Source organism: Crocodylus siamensis, chromosome 1 (assembly GCF_052110815.1).
Source record: "Crocodylus siamensis isolate JL-2025a chromosome 1, ASM5211081v1, whole genome shotgun sequence".
Classification (NCBI taxonomy): domain Eukaryota; kingdom Metazoa; phylum Chordata; order Crocodylia; family Crocodylidae; genus Crocodylus; species Crocodylus siamensis.
Window position 1 is genome coordinate 262,112,660 of NC_143395.1, and position 16,912 is coordinate 262,129,571.

Consider the following 16,912-nt stretch of genomic DNA (forward strand, 5'->3'; position numbering starts at 1 on the left):
TAAAAAGTGACTTCCTGTTTGGTTAAAATCTATGTGGTAGTGCACTTCCAGTGGTGGACACACCTATCCTGCCTATATTTAAATATGTGCTTTGGATGTGAACAACCCATTGAACTCAAGGGACTGTTTGTGTCTGCAGAGTTAATCACATGCTTTAATATTTGAGTTTTAAGGCCAAGAAGGACCTTTGGGAAAGGTTCATGCTATGTATGTGGGCTGCAAAAAGGCTGGAATTTATTTTCCTGTGCTGCCTGATGATCACATATTGTGTATATGTAGTCCATGAAGCCCAAGGCCTAAGGGATCATTATATCATCTTGCTTGGCCTCCTGTATGTCACAAGCCATTACATTTCATCCAGTTATCTTCGTATTGAATTCAGTAACTGTTTATTCCAGTTAAATTAATGGCAGTTGTGTGCCTGTGTTTAAGGGAGAACAGATCCTTATGAGCGTGGGTTTTCCCTCCATTCACAGTGCACATTCATTGTATTGGTAGTTGACATATAATGCTGTATTTACCAGGTTTATTAAATTCTGTTGCAAATGTGTTTAGAGTATACATACATCAGGCTGCATAAAATCTCCTCTCAATCTCTCTCTCTCAGGGAAATGTCATCATCATCATACAAAGAAAGGTTTTCTGGGCTTTTTGCTGCTGTGAATTTATTCTGTTTCATTAGTTTTCAGCCAGGGCAGGATATTCTACTCCACCCACCCTTGAGTTGTACTTCACTAGTGGTTAACTAAACTTCATGAATTCCTCTGGTGCTCTGTGTAATTATATGATTAATTCTAATTACAATAGGTGATAAAATGCATGTAATTCATAATGCCTTAAGAATTCCATTAGACATTAATAAATAACACCTATTATTATGAATTACTACTCATCTAAAATAAATGGTTTGTTTGATTGTGAGTGATGTTCTTGTTTCTTTATTCTTTCTTTCCCTTATGACACATTTATAATACCTATAAGATTAGTCATTTTAGTTTTGGTATCAGAAAGAATTCCAACTTCAGACTAAAAAAAAGGAGAACAAAAAATAGGAAGAGATTAGTTGTATTCATTATCTGGTGATCTAGAGTGTCTCACTTCCGTATAGAGTAGAAGTAACGTTTGTTCATGTGCAGCAGAATGTATCGCAACTGCTATACTCTCTATAGATAGCAGACAGAGCTTACATATTGTTTCTATTCAAATATTGCAATACCTATAAATAAAAAATTGCAGCAAATGTGAAATTTGATATTGGAATGTTTGCCTTGTTTTATGTAATAGAGCAAAAACTCATTCTTTTCTTACCTTTGGCTAATTTTTCTTTCAGTTGTTCTTCAGGTGTGCAGCCTAGTCCTTTATCCAATCAAGTTCATCGAGACAGTCAGCTTGAAAATATACCATGAGTTCAACTGGGGCTATGGCCTGGCTTGGGGTGCAACTATATTTTCATTTGGGGGTGCCATCCTTTATTGCCTGAACCCTAAGAACTACGAAGACTACTACTAGAACTGTTTACTTTAACAAAACAGAAGGAGGAAAAAAGAAAGAAAAAATAACAAAAAGGATTACTCCATCTTTTCTAACTCAGTTTTTTTAGAACACTTGTGGAGCGCCAGATAGTTTGCTCTGTGGATAAAGTAGCCTTTGCCTTTTGGCTGTGAACGCTGTAACCAGCTTTTACATTCAAGAGAACAGATATAAAACGGCAGATTAAAAACGGCTGATCTTGCATAGACAAATGCTGCAAGCTGTTGATACATTAACTTCATTTTTCTTGACAACAAGCAAAGGATCTACGTGACAAATCGTTATGAGAAAAGTAGTTGGAATGAAAATGCCCATATCTGCCATTGCCTGCAGGGGAGCAGCTGGCATGAGCTCCATTTAGAAGTTTTCTTATATCATGGAAGATTCAAAGGTTGTTTTGAGCAGGCAGTACCATTTTATACAATGAACTAGCCTCTGGTCACGTATTTGAAAAATCTCTTGGGGAATCAGTTGCAAGTGGATGTATGTTAGAGACTGTGAGTGGAACTGGATAGTGACTTTCCTAATATCTACATTCAGAAGTCTCTGGAAAAAAGGAGAAGTTTCTGCTTTGGTGATCCATATTTTCCCACCATGGGTGGCACATCACTGAAGGAAGTCAGAACCTAAAAACACGTGTTTCTAATTATGTGGCTGGAAGTTGTCTCAGCTCTGAGCATTGTGGAGGGAGGAAGGGAGGGGCTAAACGAAGGTAAAAGAGGGCCTCGTTTCCTTGAGGCATATAAAATGCATGCAGAAGCTAAGTTTGTTCTAAATATCATTTTAATTTCAGACATTGCAGTAAAAAATGCATAATGAGTCCAAGTAAGTATTTTTATAGAAAGTATTTGTTAGTATAAATAAATATATAAAAAACATATAGGTAATGAATCCTCACATAGAGAGAGACACATGTATTACATCTAAAAGTAATATTAGCTATGGTGCAGTGGTTAAAGCACTAACTTTATGCACATTCTCCAGAGTATTGGACTAGTATCTCTAGTTTGGGTTGGTATTACAAAATAAATATAATGTCAAATGCTCTGTTCTCTCTGTATGTCCTTACTGAAGCTCGGTTTTGATGGAAAATGTGTAAAAGTTCATATAAAGTTAAGTTAGAACGGAATGAAATGATTAGCTGATGATGTCATAATTTGGTAATTATTACATTTTTTAATGTTGATTTAAAACAAAGTTTTAAACAGAATTGCCGTTTTAAAAAATCCATTAAACTCACGAGTGTCTTCAGTCAACAAAAATGTAGTTGAGACCAAGTCATGCACAAGAAGAACTGTTATCAGTATGGTATATCAGCTGTATAAGTTACATTTGTTTTTCCCCTTTTGAGTTTATAATAAAATGGCAAAAAAAATGCTTCTAAAGATGGTTCCCCACATAAAACATATAGACATTCCAAATGAAATGAGAGACAAATTAAATTGGGAGAACTTTTAAATTCACTTTCCCTGAATAACTTTTATTTTTGTTTAAAAATTACTTATTTGGGTCCTTTCAATTAATGGTAAGCATATTTTTATGCACCTGATACAGTTATAATATACAAGTTCAGAAAGAATTATTGTTGTTAATGGGGAGATTTAAAATATAACCTAGTTGGTCCTTTTGGGGGAAAGATAACCTTCTCCTGTATTGCTGTTATATAGCTAGTTCCAAAAAGTGATTGCAAAATTAGGACCACATCTAAACTGCTAAATGGACACACCTTGGTTCACAGAGAGGAAGGAAGGAGGTTCTAAGAAAGGAGCTTACACATCCCACTTCTGTAAGGGGTATATAACCACAATTCTGCCTTTAGAATGGTGTTTATTAAAGCACTGCTGTCAGACAAGAAGTAGTTCTGAATTCTGGGCCTTACTGCAGTAAAGTGTGTAATACTGCAGTAGAGTGTTCAGTATAGGCACTGTTCCCTGGACCAGTAGTGTTAGCTAGACTAGGATGACCAAGAAAAATGGTGGTTTCACATAATGTGATGAAGGACAAAGCTATGGGGACTTGAGGAAAAAGAGAAGAACATCTGTTTGTTCTGCAGGTATTTGAACATGTTTCTAACTATACTTTTCTGAAACTGGCTTCATGCAGAGACCTTAAGTGTAGTTAACTGTGACTTTCTAAACTACAGTGTAACTGCTTTTAATGTGTATGAGAGGAGGATAATGGGTTGCAACAGGATTTAGCCTAATTTTTAAAAAGCCTATTGTAAAAGCTCTCTGTTCTTTTCTAGAGGAATGATACTTTGGGTGATGACAATTACCTGACACTTTGCTTAGTGTGAGAAGAGAAAGTATAAAATGATAGATCAGCATCATCATTCTTAATCTTAACAAACCCCATCTCTCTATAGAGCTAGAGAGAAAAACATACAGCAGAGTAAACACAGAAGCATAAATTGCATATGTACATTGAAAAACATGGAATTCTTACATAAAAGCACCATTTGGCAATTATTTTTATTTTTTTCTAAAAATTTTGGCCATCTAAAGTCAGGTTTCTATTTCCATAAAACACTCAGGGTTCCTATACACATATGCGGAGCCTGCTCCAATTCACTAGAAATCTAGCGCATTGGAGCAGAGTTGATTAATCAAGTCAGCTGGAGCACAGAATTTGACATGCTGCTACGTGCGGATCAATGTCACTGTGCATCTCCATGCTGAAAAAATAGCAGTGCTGCTCTTTGAAATAAAACACATTCAGCAAGTTTTAGTTCAAAGTGCCCCACCACTATTTTTTCAGTGTGGAACATGCAGGAATGCTGATACATGTGACACACGGGCACTTTTAATTAGTACAGCTTGCTAATTATGCACCCGGCAACACATCCCACAACACATGTAAAAATGCCCTCAGATTTCCAGAGATTCTTACACCTATATCTTTCATGGAATACATGGTATCTGCTCACCTCTTAAGGTCAGGTCCTTCATATTTAGGTGCTTAAGATAATGGATATAGGTACCTTAATTTAGCTTGTGCTACTGCTGCTTCTCCCCCGCCCCTCCCCAGTCAAGATTGGCAACTCTGATATGTTTCAGTGCTGAATTAAAAGTAAATGCAGTGTAGAACTGAACTATTTTTCTACCCACAAAATAAACCACTCTTGTGTTTCGGAGTGTATATAAAATAGATCTATCATTTTTATATATTATTCTTGTATCATGCCATCACCACTTCAGTTGTGTTTGGCGTTATCTCACTAGCAGGATAATTTTTCACAAAACAAGCCCATTGTTTATCTTCCAAATATATATAAATATATATATATAGCAGACTTGCAAGCAGGGCTAGTTCTTTGTATTTTTTAAGCTTAAGGTATGCCGTCCCGTGCTGAAAAGTACCTAGCACCTCTTTTGGATTTCTTGCACAACTACATTTAGCTTTTGTAAGTTCAACATGTAAATTTTAAAGACATAAATATAGAGAGACGTATGTGTTTGAAAAAAAAGATATATATGGATTAGCATGTAATTGTATATTATTAAACATGCAATGAACTGATTGGTAAGTGAAGTCTAATCTTATGGCTAGCAATGTAATTTATTCAGACTGTATTTTTGTACAGAACAGTGCACACTAACCTATTGCCTCTGTGTCCTCTATAATGCCTAAAACTGTGCCTAGAGATCTCATTTCTGTCTTCAAGAACAAATTACTAAGTACTTCATGCTGTTGATGGTATTAGTTTCCCTAATGTTGTTCTTTATTTATTTTTTAAAAGTGTGTGGTGTGTTTATTAAACAAATTCATCAAAATGTAGTTCATTTTTAATGGTCATTGTTAGGGAGAAATGACATGATTCTTATCGAGACTGTTTTAAGTTTGCAGTTTTATTACCATTTCTGCATTTCACAACTTTTGTAGCTTACATAAAGTTATGTGGAAAAAGTAACTAAAAATAAAAAATACACTAACAAATGTACTGCTTTGCTCTGTGTCCAATATTTCAGCAGTGGAAAAAATCCTGCTGTTTTTGTCCGGGAAAATGAGATGCATACTTTGTGTTAACTACTGATTGTCTAGCACTCAACTACTACAGGGGACACAAAATGTGGCAAGAAAGGGCCAAGTTCTGCCTTATTTCGTATCCCATGAAGTCAGTAGAGTTATATCTCTTTAGATTGTAATGTTTGAATGACTGAATTCTTCGGTTTGTTAACAAAGTTTATTAACATTTGGAATGCAGCACATCAGTTTCCAGAACCTGAAGGTTGGTTTGGCTTTTCATTTTTAAAAACCTCTTATCTATTTCTCTCTCCTAACTTAGAGGTAGTACTTCATAAGTGGGTGCTTCTAGAGATAGATGTCTCACCTGCCCACACTACTGCCTCAAGTCCCCTCTTTTCTCACCTGCCCCACCTTGGTGTTTTAATAAAAAAAAAAAAAAAAAAGGAGGTGAAGTATTACCAACAACTTAGCATTATAGTTAGATGGCAGAGATTTTCTTCACAGAGCTCCTCCATCCCCTACATTTTGCTGTATGCCATACTCCATTGGAATTAAGTCTTAAAGCCAGACCTCATAAATTTGAATCCTCAATGAAATGTGCTCCATCTGGTTTCCTGGCCAACCTGTCCCAGATAATCCTTTGCCTCAAATTTACTTGCAGCAAATTCCTGAGGGAGGTTCCCCCTCTGTCATCATTGGTGAAGCCTGATTATTCAGGTACTGCCACTGTTCCAGCTCAGCTGATCACCATCACCACCACTGGAAAAATAAACTTTATTTATTCTTGCACTTGTACTTTCCTGGCCTAGTTGGTTAATGTCACCACCGCTGGTAGAAATCAACTTATTTATCCTTGCAGTTCTTCAGACTAGCTCGTTAGCGTCACCCCTGCCAGTAGAAAATGAATTATCCAGGTAATGGTCCATTGTCTTTTGAACCATGTCTCAACACCATGTTCATGTAATTGACTTGATCAATTAATGGTTTACAAGTCCTGGTCCCTTCACCAGCTGTCATCTCATTTTGTTTTCCCTTGTCAGTCAGCTTCTTGTTACCTTTGGTATGTGCTTGCTTTGTCTCCTGTTTTCCTGGTTCCTCCTGGTGCATTTTGCTGCAGTCAAGCAATCTCTAGCCATCTCTCTATGCTTACTGGGTCTACTCTCCATGACTCCATCTCGACCCCAGCTTCCTTTCTGGCTTCAGCTCAGCTCCAGCTCCGCATCACCACACATCTTGCACAGCTTTGTCGGCTCCCCATGCATTCCCTTCTCCACGGGTATCAGATATGCTTGGTAGCCCCTTTGAGCAGTCAGCTAAATTCCTTGGGGCCAGTGGGAGCAGGCTCCCTCCGCACATGGTCACATGTCATCTATGTTGGCTCCTCCAGCCTCAGCCTGTATCTGTGCATCTGCCACCAAGTCTTCAGCATACATACTGCACCTCTCAGTTCCCTGGGTAAGTCTTTAGCTGGGCTCCTGTCTGGCTGGCATGCACAAGTTGTAACAGGGGGACCAGTGCCTTGTTGCATACTGTAACTAAGTGAACTTAACACCAGCCTTAGAGCCAAACAGATTCCATAGAGGTTACACACCTGTCTGTCATGTAAAGTGTTATTGTCATTCATGTATGCCTGTATGATCACCAGATTCAATAAAAAGATGGTAGCAGGTGATGAATATGAAACAACTTGAATAGTCCAGAAACAATGCAAGAGGGAAGGATTTCTTCGAGTGAGTTCTTTTAAAACTATCACTCAATGAAATATTTGCCACTTGCATGGAACTTGGAAGAATTTGAGTTGCAAACTGAAAAATGAAGTTAGAAACTGAAAGCAAGTAGAGCAATGTAGCCATGTGGCAGGCCAAGGGCTTCTCTGTAAGTGATCTTCCTGAACAGATGTAGTAACTGGACAGTTGGACATGGAAATTTTGCAACCTCCACCTTCCCTTCTGATACCAAGCAGTATCACAGAAAACTGGAGGCATTCAGTCAAAAGTGTGAGTGGAACCTAGCAAACACAGAGGCAGAAGAGAAAAATGACTAGTGAATCTTCCTGCATATTAGGGGGGAGGAAGCTCTGGCTGTTCATTATAACTTACCCTTTGAAGAAGGCCAAAATATGCAATTAAATGTAATACTGTTCACCTTTGAGGAGTACTGCAAGACCAAAAAAGAGAGACCCTTAAAAGACACAGATTTTTTTACATGAAGGCAAAGAACAAAACAAAGTATGTTATTGAACTAAAGAGACTGAGTAAGAACTGTGCTTCTGGGAACTTGACAGAAACTCTGTTAAAGAGATGATTATAAGTGGCCTTGTAGATACTCCATTACCAGAAAGGATGTTGTACAAGAGATAATTGCCCCTAGAAAAGACTATTCAGATATGCAGGACAGCAGAAACCGTAAAAGACAAGGCTGTAGAACCGAATATGCTACAAGGGGGTATGCAGTAGGCATAAATGAATGTGCCCAGAAAAAGTCTCCTCACAGGTAAGCTTTTCCACTGGTCGTGAACCCTGTAAGGGAGGGAATGCTCACAGGCAGCCATGCAGCAAATGTGTGAGAGAACATGGCCCCAAACATTGTGCTGCATTTTAAAAGCTCTGTTTTAAATGTAACGAGAAACCATTTTATCAGGTGCTGCAGATCCCAAACACAAACCTCAAGCATACGCAACTGAGCCTATACTGAAAGAGGGATTTTTATAGATATGGTGAATCAAGCAAAATCAATGAGAGGGAGTGGATTTTGCCAGTGGAAGTGCAAGAAAAAACAGTTTAATTGAAAGTGGACATTGGTGCTCAGGTTAATAGTTTACCAAATCATGAATATAGAAAATTAAAATTGAGGTCAAAAGTGAGTCTCAAAAACATCAAAATGACTGGCTATTGAGGAACAAATATACCAGCAAGGGACAATGTATTGCTAGCATTCAGTATAAAAATAAAGTATGCAAACTCCCATTCATTGTAGAACCTTGAGAAGTGACATTAATTTTGGGTCTGGAAGCTTGTGATAAACTGAATCTAGTGAAGTATGTGCTTGCAGTACAAGAAGACCTGACATTCATACCTTCTAATAATCCTCTTGGCTGTCACGGCCCAAATATGGACAATTTTTTTGTGAACAGAACAGAAGAAGCAATCAAGTCCTTATGGGAAGACGTGTACCGATGGACATAAAATGCAAATACTATCATGCAGAAAGAGTAAATTAGCCTCGATGGTCTGTAGCTAATGAATTGTGTGCTATATGCAAAAACAACTGCCAAAAGTGCAAATGAATTGGATTCCAGTATAAGGAACCAAGTCTATCAAGACTTGGCCAAACGCTTCCCACCAAAAACACATCAGAAAATGTGGATCCTGGTACTTTGTAAGTCAGTGAAAAAGTCAATCCTCCAGTGATAAAGACATACTCCAGAGTGAAGTGATAGTAGCCCCTGCTGTAGATGGGTGCTAATTTGTTTTTATTGTTAAGAGCAAAGATATGGTGATAGAGGCTATAGTTTGGAGAAGCTGCCTTCTACAGACTGGGAATTGTGAAACAGTCCCTCAATTCAGGAGCCAATTAAAGCCAGACAGGATGTGCAGAGGTTAGACACTGCTCCAGGACTGAAGTTTGGTGTTCTTCTCATTCAAGTATACCTGAACGTTTTGAACCTGGTGATAGATACATTTCTGGCACTGGAAAAGTAGGCCTATTGCTCACTAGTGCAGCAGAGGAATTGGACAATCTTGACCCTCCTTCATTTAAAAAGTTATGGGAGGGGTTTTTCCTTTAATGGAATGTAAGAACTTGGGAGAGTATGAAGATAAGATGGTAGGAAAGGAGGAAAAATAATGGATTAACAGAGAACATTTATTTAGATAGGAGATTCAGTGAAGTATTCAGTGCCCTGGAAATGTATGAGGCACTAAAGTGAGAAATGGCAACCTAGAATCAGGATTGCATGTATTCTAATGTATGTTGGGTAAATGCTGGTCATAGCAAGTCCTGCAGGCTCCAAATGGAAAGTGGAAAGTGTCTTTTCAGATTTATTTTAAATAAAACTAATTTTGTGGTATTTAAGGAATTCAGATGTTTAATCTCTTTTTAAAACTAATTTCTACATGTTTGACAATTGTTTCCTGAGCGAATATTTCAAACTTGTAAAAATAATGGAATTCAGAATATAAATTTTGTTTTCTCCTCTGCCTTGTACGCGATTCCTGCCATTCTCCTCTCTGTTTTCTGAAAGAGAACTAAACAAAAAAACAACTTCAAAGTGATGGTATCTGAGATTTGACAATGTCTTGCACTTTATATCCCTGGGGAAAGCTATATTTCTCAGTTAATAACTCTAACAAAAATTTTGACCTCCAAGGAGGGAAATGCTGATGCATTAACGGCAATGTCAATCATATGGCAAATCTAACAGTTTTAAGAACATAAGGCAATGATACTCTTCATAGTAGAGGGTAGGGAGCCGGGCAGGCTAGGGAAGCATTGGGAATATGAGAGTAGATTTGGTACAGAGCCCTTCCTATGGTCCTTTTTAAGATGCCAACCTTTTCTCATTCTTTTGATGCCATATTCAGAACAGTGATTTCAAGATGGGTCATCCACACTGTGACAGCTGAAAATACGTTTGTGTGATAAAAGTGCTTGCTGAAGCCTCTGTGAAGATTAAACCAAGTGTTTTTCTGTCATTTGTTCAGATATTAAAGCTATGTGTTGTTGTTAAGAACCTAATTAAAGTCTAAGATGCAATGAGGCCTTGTATGTAGTATGAGGCCTGGTAAATTTAGCAAAGCCTTATAGAAATAGTGATGGTGGGCCCTGTGGTGTAGTTAAAATGAACCCTATCAGAAGAATGCAAGGCTTATACTGCTATTGGTCAGTCTAAGGACAGTTGAAGTAAAAAGAATCTGAGTGGCTGTATGTTATCAGTACCGTTCAGAAGCTATAAATTGGCTAAACATCTGGAAATCATTTAGAAGGAAGATACAGCTCTGTGAAAAGGATTAGTTAGCTGTTAGCCTGGATCAGTGGGCCTGTGGATCTCAAGGAGCCCAAAGATTGAATACTAGGGTGCTTCCCAGTACCTCTCAGACAGCGCTGGTCAGGGACGCCTGACTTAGCTGAGCTTTGCCAAAAAAACACTTGTCATACATCGGGTATCAGAGGGGACTAACAATAAGTTGCCAACGCAAATTATTATCGTCTGTCTGTTGTTTCGTTATCTGTATGTATTTGTGTTTTTGTTAAGTCAATAAAACTTTCTTACCTTTCTACCCCCCAACCATACTCTCAATTCCGAACCCACTGTAGGGGGCTGGGACACCACACCAGGTAAGTGCTGTTTGATGTGGAGGAACATGGGGTGTTGATCAGAAATACCACTCCAGACCTGAAGCCATTTTTTTAAAAGTTTTAATTCCATAAAATCTGCATACAATGTCAGTTTCATTGACTCCACATTTTTCAATGAGTAACAGTTTGAAAATTTCCTGACCAGCTATGTACAAAAAATTTCGGAATCTTAACTGGACTAAATCATTTGTCACTGACAAATGAGTTCTTGAATGTTAGCAAACACAAAAGAAACCAGTTTTTCAGCAAAAGTGTTATAACTAACTAAAAAAAAAAAATCCTTTGACCTCACTTTTTGTTTGCCCACTCATTTTCCTTTTTTCTTCAGGACCAATGCACAGTTATGATATAGCTGTATTATGCTACTTGGGATATTTCACTAGAGAATCTTCTAACATAGAACCATGCCTAGAAAGCACAGGACCATTAGGCATGGTTTTATGTTATCCTCTTATAGACCTTGGGAGAGACTTCTAGTGTCATAATGTTGCTAACCCTTGCTTAACCTTGACTGATACAACATATCCCAGATCAGATGTAGGAGCATGTGTAAGGTGGGGTAGGAGCATCTGTATGGTGGGGTGTGCATGTGGGACTCACCCTATGAACACATACACTCTGCCCCTGCCTATACACATACACTCTCTGCCCCTTCCTGTGTGTGCACATGCACATAGCCCCATACCAGTGCAGCCTTGTGCTCCCTAGTCCAGCCAAGCAACCAGGAGCCATGCGGTGCTGGAGCAGGGCACGGATGGGGAAACAGGGAAATGGCTGGGGGTGGGTGGGGCCTCCTGCTGCCAGCTCCCCCTGGGTCCTACTGCCCTTGGCTCCTCTCCTCTTTGACAGGCAGCCAGGAGCAGATAAATATGTTCTAAATTTTTTAGGGTTCCCACAGGCCAGATCCAGCCTGCAGACCATATTTTGTCTGCCCCTGTCCTAGAGGAGTCACCTTCTCTCTAATGCAGCTTCATGTTCCCAAAAGAGGCAATCACATTCCTTATTTGCCAGGCCTTGTTTCTCCCTCTCCTACTCTAAATATCCCTCTGAATCCTCTCCTCTTCCTGATGTCATAGTTTCTCTGCTCAGTTAGCAGAGAAGTTAACCGTAAGTTATTCACCTTTCTTAGCGTCTCATATATATAGTCAACAGCCCTTTTCTTTCTGGTGCTGTGCCAAACTCTTCTGGCCAAGAAGGGACAAAGCAGACTGAAAGCTGTGAAGGGTCTGTTAAAGCTTGCGCAGTCCTGGGTTCCTACTTGCTTCCAGATTGGGAAGTGCAGGCAAGGACAAGGGGAAACAAAGATGTTATTCATATCTTCTATGCAAATAGAGAAAGTTTAACTCCCCCCGCAATTACCCACAGATAAACAAGGCCACAAATTGCAACTTTTAGCAAAGTAAGAATGCTGTGTTCTCTTCTTCATTAGTGGCTTCACAGGCCTCTGCATGTAGATTAAACCTATCTCCTACTGGTGAATACAGATTTAAAATCAGGAAAGTAGAGCAGCCTTGCTTCGCTTGTATTCTCATCCTGACAGTGTCAGGGGAAGGGTGGTATAAATGTGGTCTCTGTCCAGTGGTCTTATTGGAATGTGTAGTTTTCTACTGAAGGTAACACAATACTGGAAAGACATACATTTTCTTCAAGTGCTATGGTGGGAAAGAGAAGCAATATTTCTGTCCTCTGCTTGAGATCCAAAAAGACTTAGAGTGAAACCATTCAAAAGTCTAGTAACACCATTCCACAGTTAGGCTCTGGGAATGACAAGAGATGCATGGATGAAAGCTTGCTGCACCCCCACTCCCTCGAAGCCTCCCAGAGACCTCTCAGCAGCCATGGAGCCCCTCCCCCCCAGCTCCAGCACAGCCAGAGGTAAGCAGGGCCCATGGTGGGAGGGGGTTAATCCCTAGAGAGTGGGAGGAGGAGGCTGAGTGGGAGTCAGGCCAGGTCTTGCCCCGTCCAGGCCCCTACTTTGGCCAGCCCCACCAGGGAGCCATGCGACCAGGCTATGCAAACAGACGCGCTCGTCTGCTGGCACTTGAGTTAGTGCGGAATTCATGCAGGAGGGTGTGCAGGAGGGCCCGAGGCCCTGCCTGTGAGCCCCCCAGGGTAGACAGTCCCAGCTGTAGCCAGCCCACTAGCGGCATGACATGGATGGGAACGCACTGCACCTTGAGGGTCCCCTCAGGGTCTGCGCCCCCGCCGGCACCTCAGAGATGGCCACCCAGATGGAGCCTATGGTTCCAAGCTCCACATAAATGGAGCCCCTGGCTCTCAGCTGTGGGGGCTGCCTGTCCCTTTTTCAGGGTCTGGGGCCTCCCCTTTCAGGCTCTACCTCCCCTTGTGGGGTCTGCTCCCTACTGGGGTCTCTGGCACACCAGCTGGAGGAGCTCCAAGCCACAGTCCAGAGACTGCGTACCATCAGGGACTGTGAGAAGGAGATAGATGCCTACTACCAGGCCCTTCTCCCCCGGGAACCTGAGGGTAGACCATGGTGTCCCTCCAGCACAAGGGAGGACTCCGGGACCTCCCATTCTGTCCAGTCAGGGGCATGGACCAAGGTGGTCAAGGGCCCTAAAGCCTGCCACAGCAAGGCCCCTGCCCTGCCAGAGCTTAGCAAAAGGTACGTACCTCTTGCTGCACCAGCAGAGACTGCTGGGTTGCCAGCTCCCACAGGCAACACAGGTTCAACTGCAGCTACCATCCCTGCTCTTCCCAAGATAAAATGTAAAGTATTTGTTGTGGGAGGCTCCATCCTGAGGGGGACTGAGAGGTAATCTGCTGCCCCGATCCCTTAGCCTGGGAAGTCTGCTGCTTCTTGGGGGCCTGCATCCGAGACATTGCGGAGAAGATCCCTAAGCTCCTGCAGCCTGCACGCCACTATCCCATACTCCTTATTCATGTGGACATCAATGACACAGTGCTCCCAGATGGGTCATGAGATGCTACAGGGATTTGAGAGAGGGTCTAAAGGGTCTGGGGGCACAGGTGGTGTTCTCGTCAATCCTCCTAGTCTCAGGTATGAGCTGAGGACAGAGAGGAGGATTCAGGTAGTGAACCAAAGATTGCAGTGCTGGTGTCATTGGGAAGTCTTTGGCTTCCATGACCACAGCCCGCTCTTTGGTGAGAGAGGCAGCGAGCTGCTGGGAAGAGATGGCCTCTTCTCAGCAATACTGGCTTACCTGCTCCACCGGGCTTTAAACTAAGCCTGCTGAGGGACGGGGGGACTACCGCCACTGTTGGTCCACTGAGCAACCCTTGCGAAGCCAGCAGGCCAAGGCACTTTAGGGACCTATCACCTGCCCCAGCCCTGGCACAATCTGTGGGCAAGGCAAGAGCCCCCCAGGGTTCACACCTGCCTGTACACAAATGCCAGGAGCTTGGGGAATAAGCAGGAGTAACTTGTCCTCCTGCTTAATGCAAATTATTATGATGTCATAGGGATAACAGAGACCTGGTGGGACTCCAGCCATGACTCGACCATGGGTATAGATGGCTATACCCTGTAAAGGAGGGATTGAGTAGATAAAAGGGACAGAAATGTAGCTCTCAATGTTAAGGAAAGCTACGTGTCCCTGCAAGCTGATGTTGGTGGCCAGCATGGACGACTGGAGACCCTCTGGGTTAAAATCTGTGGGGAACACGGCACAGGGGACACAATGGTGGGAGTCTACTACAGACCTCCCACCCAAAGTCCTGAGCTTGACCAAGAGTTTGCCTGGGAACTGGCTGAGGCTGCATGCTCCAGGACCGTGGTTGTCATGAGTGACTTCAATTACCCAGACATCTCATGGGAAGATCACTCAACAAAATCCAAGCAGTTGCAAAGCTTCCTGTTGTGCATGGATGACCTCTACCTGACTCAAGAAGTCAGGTAAAGCACTGCCTAACCCTGTACTGGATGACCTGATTGGTGACCTAGTGATTCATGGGAAGTTGGGTGACAGCGACCATGAGCTGATCACCTTCACCATCCGCCGTAAAGCCGGTAAGTCAGCCAACAACACGGAAGTTCTCGAATTCAGGAAAGCTGACTTTGACAAGCTCAGGAGGCTTGTCAGTGAGGCCCTAAGGGACCAGGACCCCAGGGGGAGGGGAGTTCAAGAAAAGTGATTGCTCCTCAAGGGAGCAACCCTCAATGCACAACCTAATTCTATTCCAGCTCAGAGGAAAGGCAGCAAGAGGGCACAGCAGCCCCCCTGGCTCTCCAGGGATCTAGCAGACCTCCTGAGACTAAAAAGAAAGGCCTACAAAGGATGGAGGATGAGGAGGAATATTCTGCACTGCTTTGGTCCTACAGGGAGCGAACCAGGAAAGCCAAGGCTGCAACTGAACTCCAACTAGCTGTGAGCAGCAAGGACAATAAAAAGTCCTTTTTCAGATATGTGGGGAGCTGGAGGGAAAGCAAGGGCAACATTGGACCCCTGCTGAACCAGATGGGACAACTGACAACTGATGCCCAGGAAAAAGCCAACCTATTAAATGGGTACTTTGTGTCAGTCTTTCATCAGTCCTATGGGATGCCCATGCCAACCACAGGACAGGGAGGTCCAGATGAGGGAGATTTCCTGCCGTCCATTAATGCTGACCTCGTGAAGGACACCTTGAGAGGCTGGATACCTTCAAGTCAGCTGACACTGACAGTCTGTACCCCAGGGTATTTCAGGAACTGGCGAGCAACATAGCCCAGCCCCTGGCATGGATCTTTGAAAACTCCTGGTGCTCTGGTGAAGTGCCCGAAGACTGGAAGAAGACCAATGTGTTGCCAATCTTCAAGAAAGGGAGGAAAGTGGATCCAGCTAACTATAGGCCTATGAGCCTGAATTCTTTCCTGGGGAAGATCTTAGAAAAGTTTATTAAAGAGGCCATCCTTAATGGACTGGCCAATGCCCACATCCTGAGGGATAGCCAGCACAGGTTTACTGCGGGTAGGTCTTGCTTGACCAATCTCATTTCCTTCTACAACCAGGTGACCTATCACCTGGACAAGGGAGAAGAGATTAATGTCATATATCTTGACTTCAAGAAAGCCTTCAATCTGGTATCCCATGGTCCCCTCTCGACGAAACTGCCCAACTGTGGCCTTGGGTCCCTCACGATCCGCTCGCTGGGAAATAGGCTCCGTGGTCAGACCCAGAGGGTGGTAATTGACAGAAGTCAATCATCACAGTGCCCTGTGACCAGCGGGGTCCCCCAAGGCTCTGTCCTTGCACCTGTATTGTTCAACATCTTCATTAATGATGTGGACACTGGAGTCAGAAGTGGCCTGGCCAAGTTCACTGATGACACCAAACTCTGGGGCAAAGCTTCCACACATGAAGACAGGCAGGTGATCCAGGCTGACCTGGACAGGCTCAGCAAATGTGCAGATGAGAACCTGATGGTGTTTAACACTGAAAAATGCAAGGTTCTCCACCTTGGGAGGAAAAACCTGCAGCACCCTTATAGACTCGGCAGTGCTACGCTGGCTAGCACTATGGAAGAAAGAGACTTGGGGGTCATCACTGATCACAAAATGAACATGAGCCTGCAATGCGATGCTGCGGCTATTAAAGCAACCAAAACACTGGCTTGCATGCATAGATACTTCTCAAACAAATCCTAGGACATCATTCTCCCCTTGTACTCAGCCTCGGTGAGGCCGCAGCTGGAGTACTGCATCCAGTTTTGGGCCCCACAATTCAAAAAGGATGTGGAGAAGCTTGAGAGAGTGCAGAGGAGAGCCACGTGCATGATCATAGGTCAGGAAAACAGACCTTATGATGACAGGCTGAGAGCCATGGGGCTCTTTAGCCTGGAAAACCACAGGCTCAGGGGTGATCTGATGGCCATCTATAAGTTTATCAGGGGTGACCACCAGTATCTGGGGAAACACTTGTTCACCAGAGCGCCCCAAGGGATGACAAGGTCGAATGGTCACAAATTACCACGAGACTGTTTCAGGCTGAACATAAGGAAGAATTTCTTTACTCTCCGAGCCCCCAAGGTCTGGAACAGCCTGCCATCGAAGGTTGTTCAAGCACCTACATTGAACACCTTCAAGAGTAAATTGGAT

At 42.5% G+C, this 16,912-nt stretch overlaps 1 protein-coding gene across 1 annotated transcript in view; it reads left to right on the forward strand.

Annotated features, from left to right (window-relative positions):
* The window catches only part of TMEM47 (transmembrane protein 47), a 30,647-nt gene extending 25,177 nt beyond the window's left edge, over positions 1–5,470 (forward strand). Inside the window, exon 3 of the mRNA XM_090061787.1 lies at positions 1,331–5,470. Coding sequence (XP_089917913.1) covers positions 1,331–1,509 — 179 coding nt within the window. The 3' untranslated portion in view covers positions 1,510–5,470. The remainder of the gene's footprint in view (positions 1–1,330) is intronic.
* Positions 5,471–16,912: the final 11,442 nt, after the last annotated feature.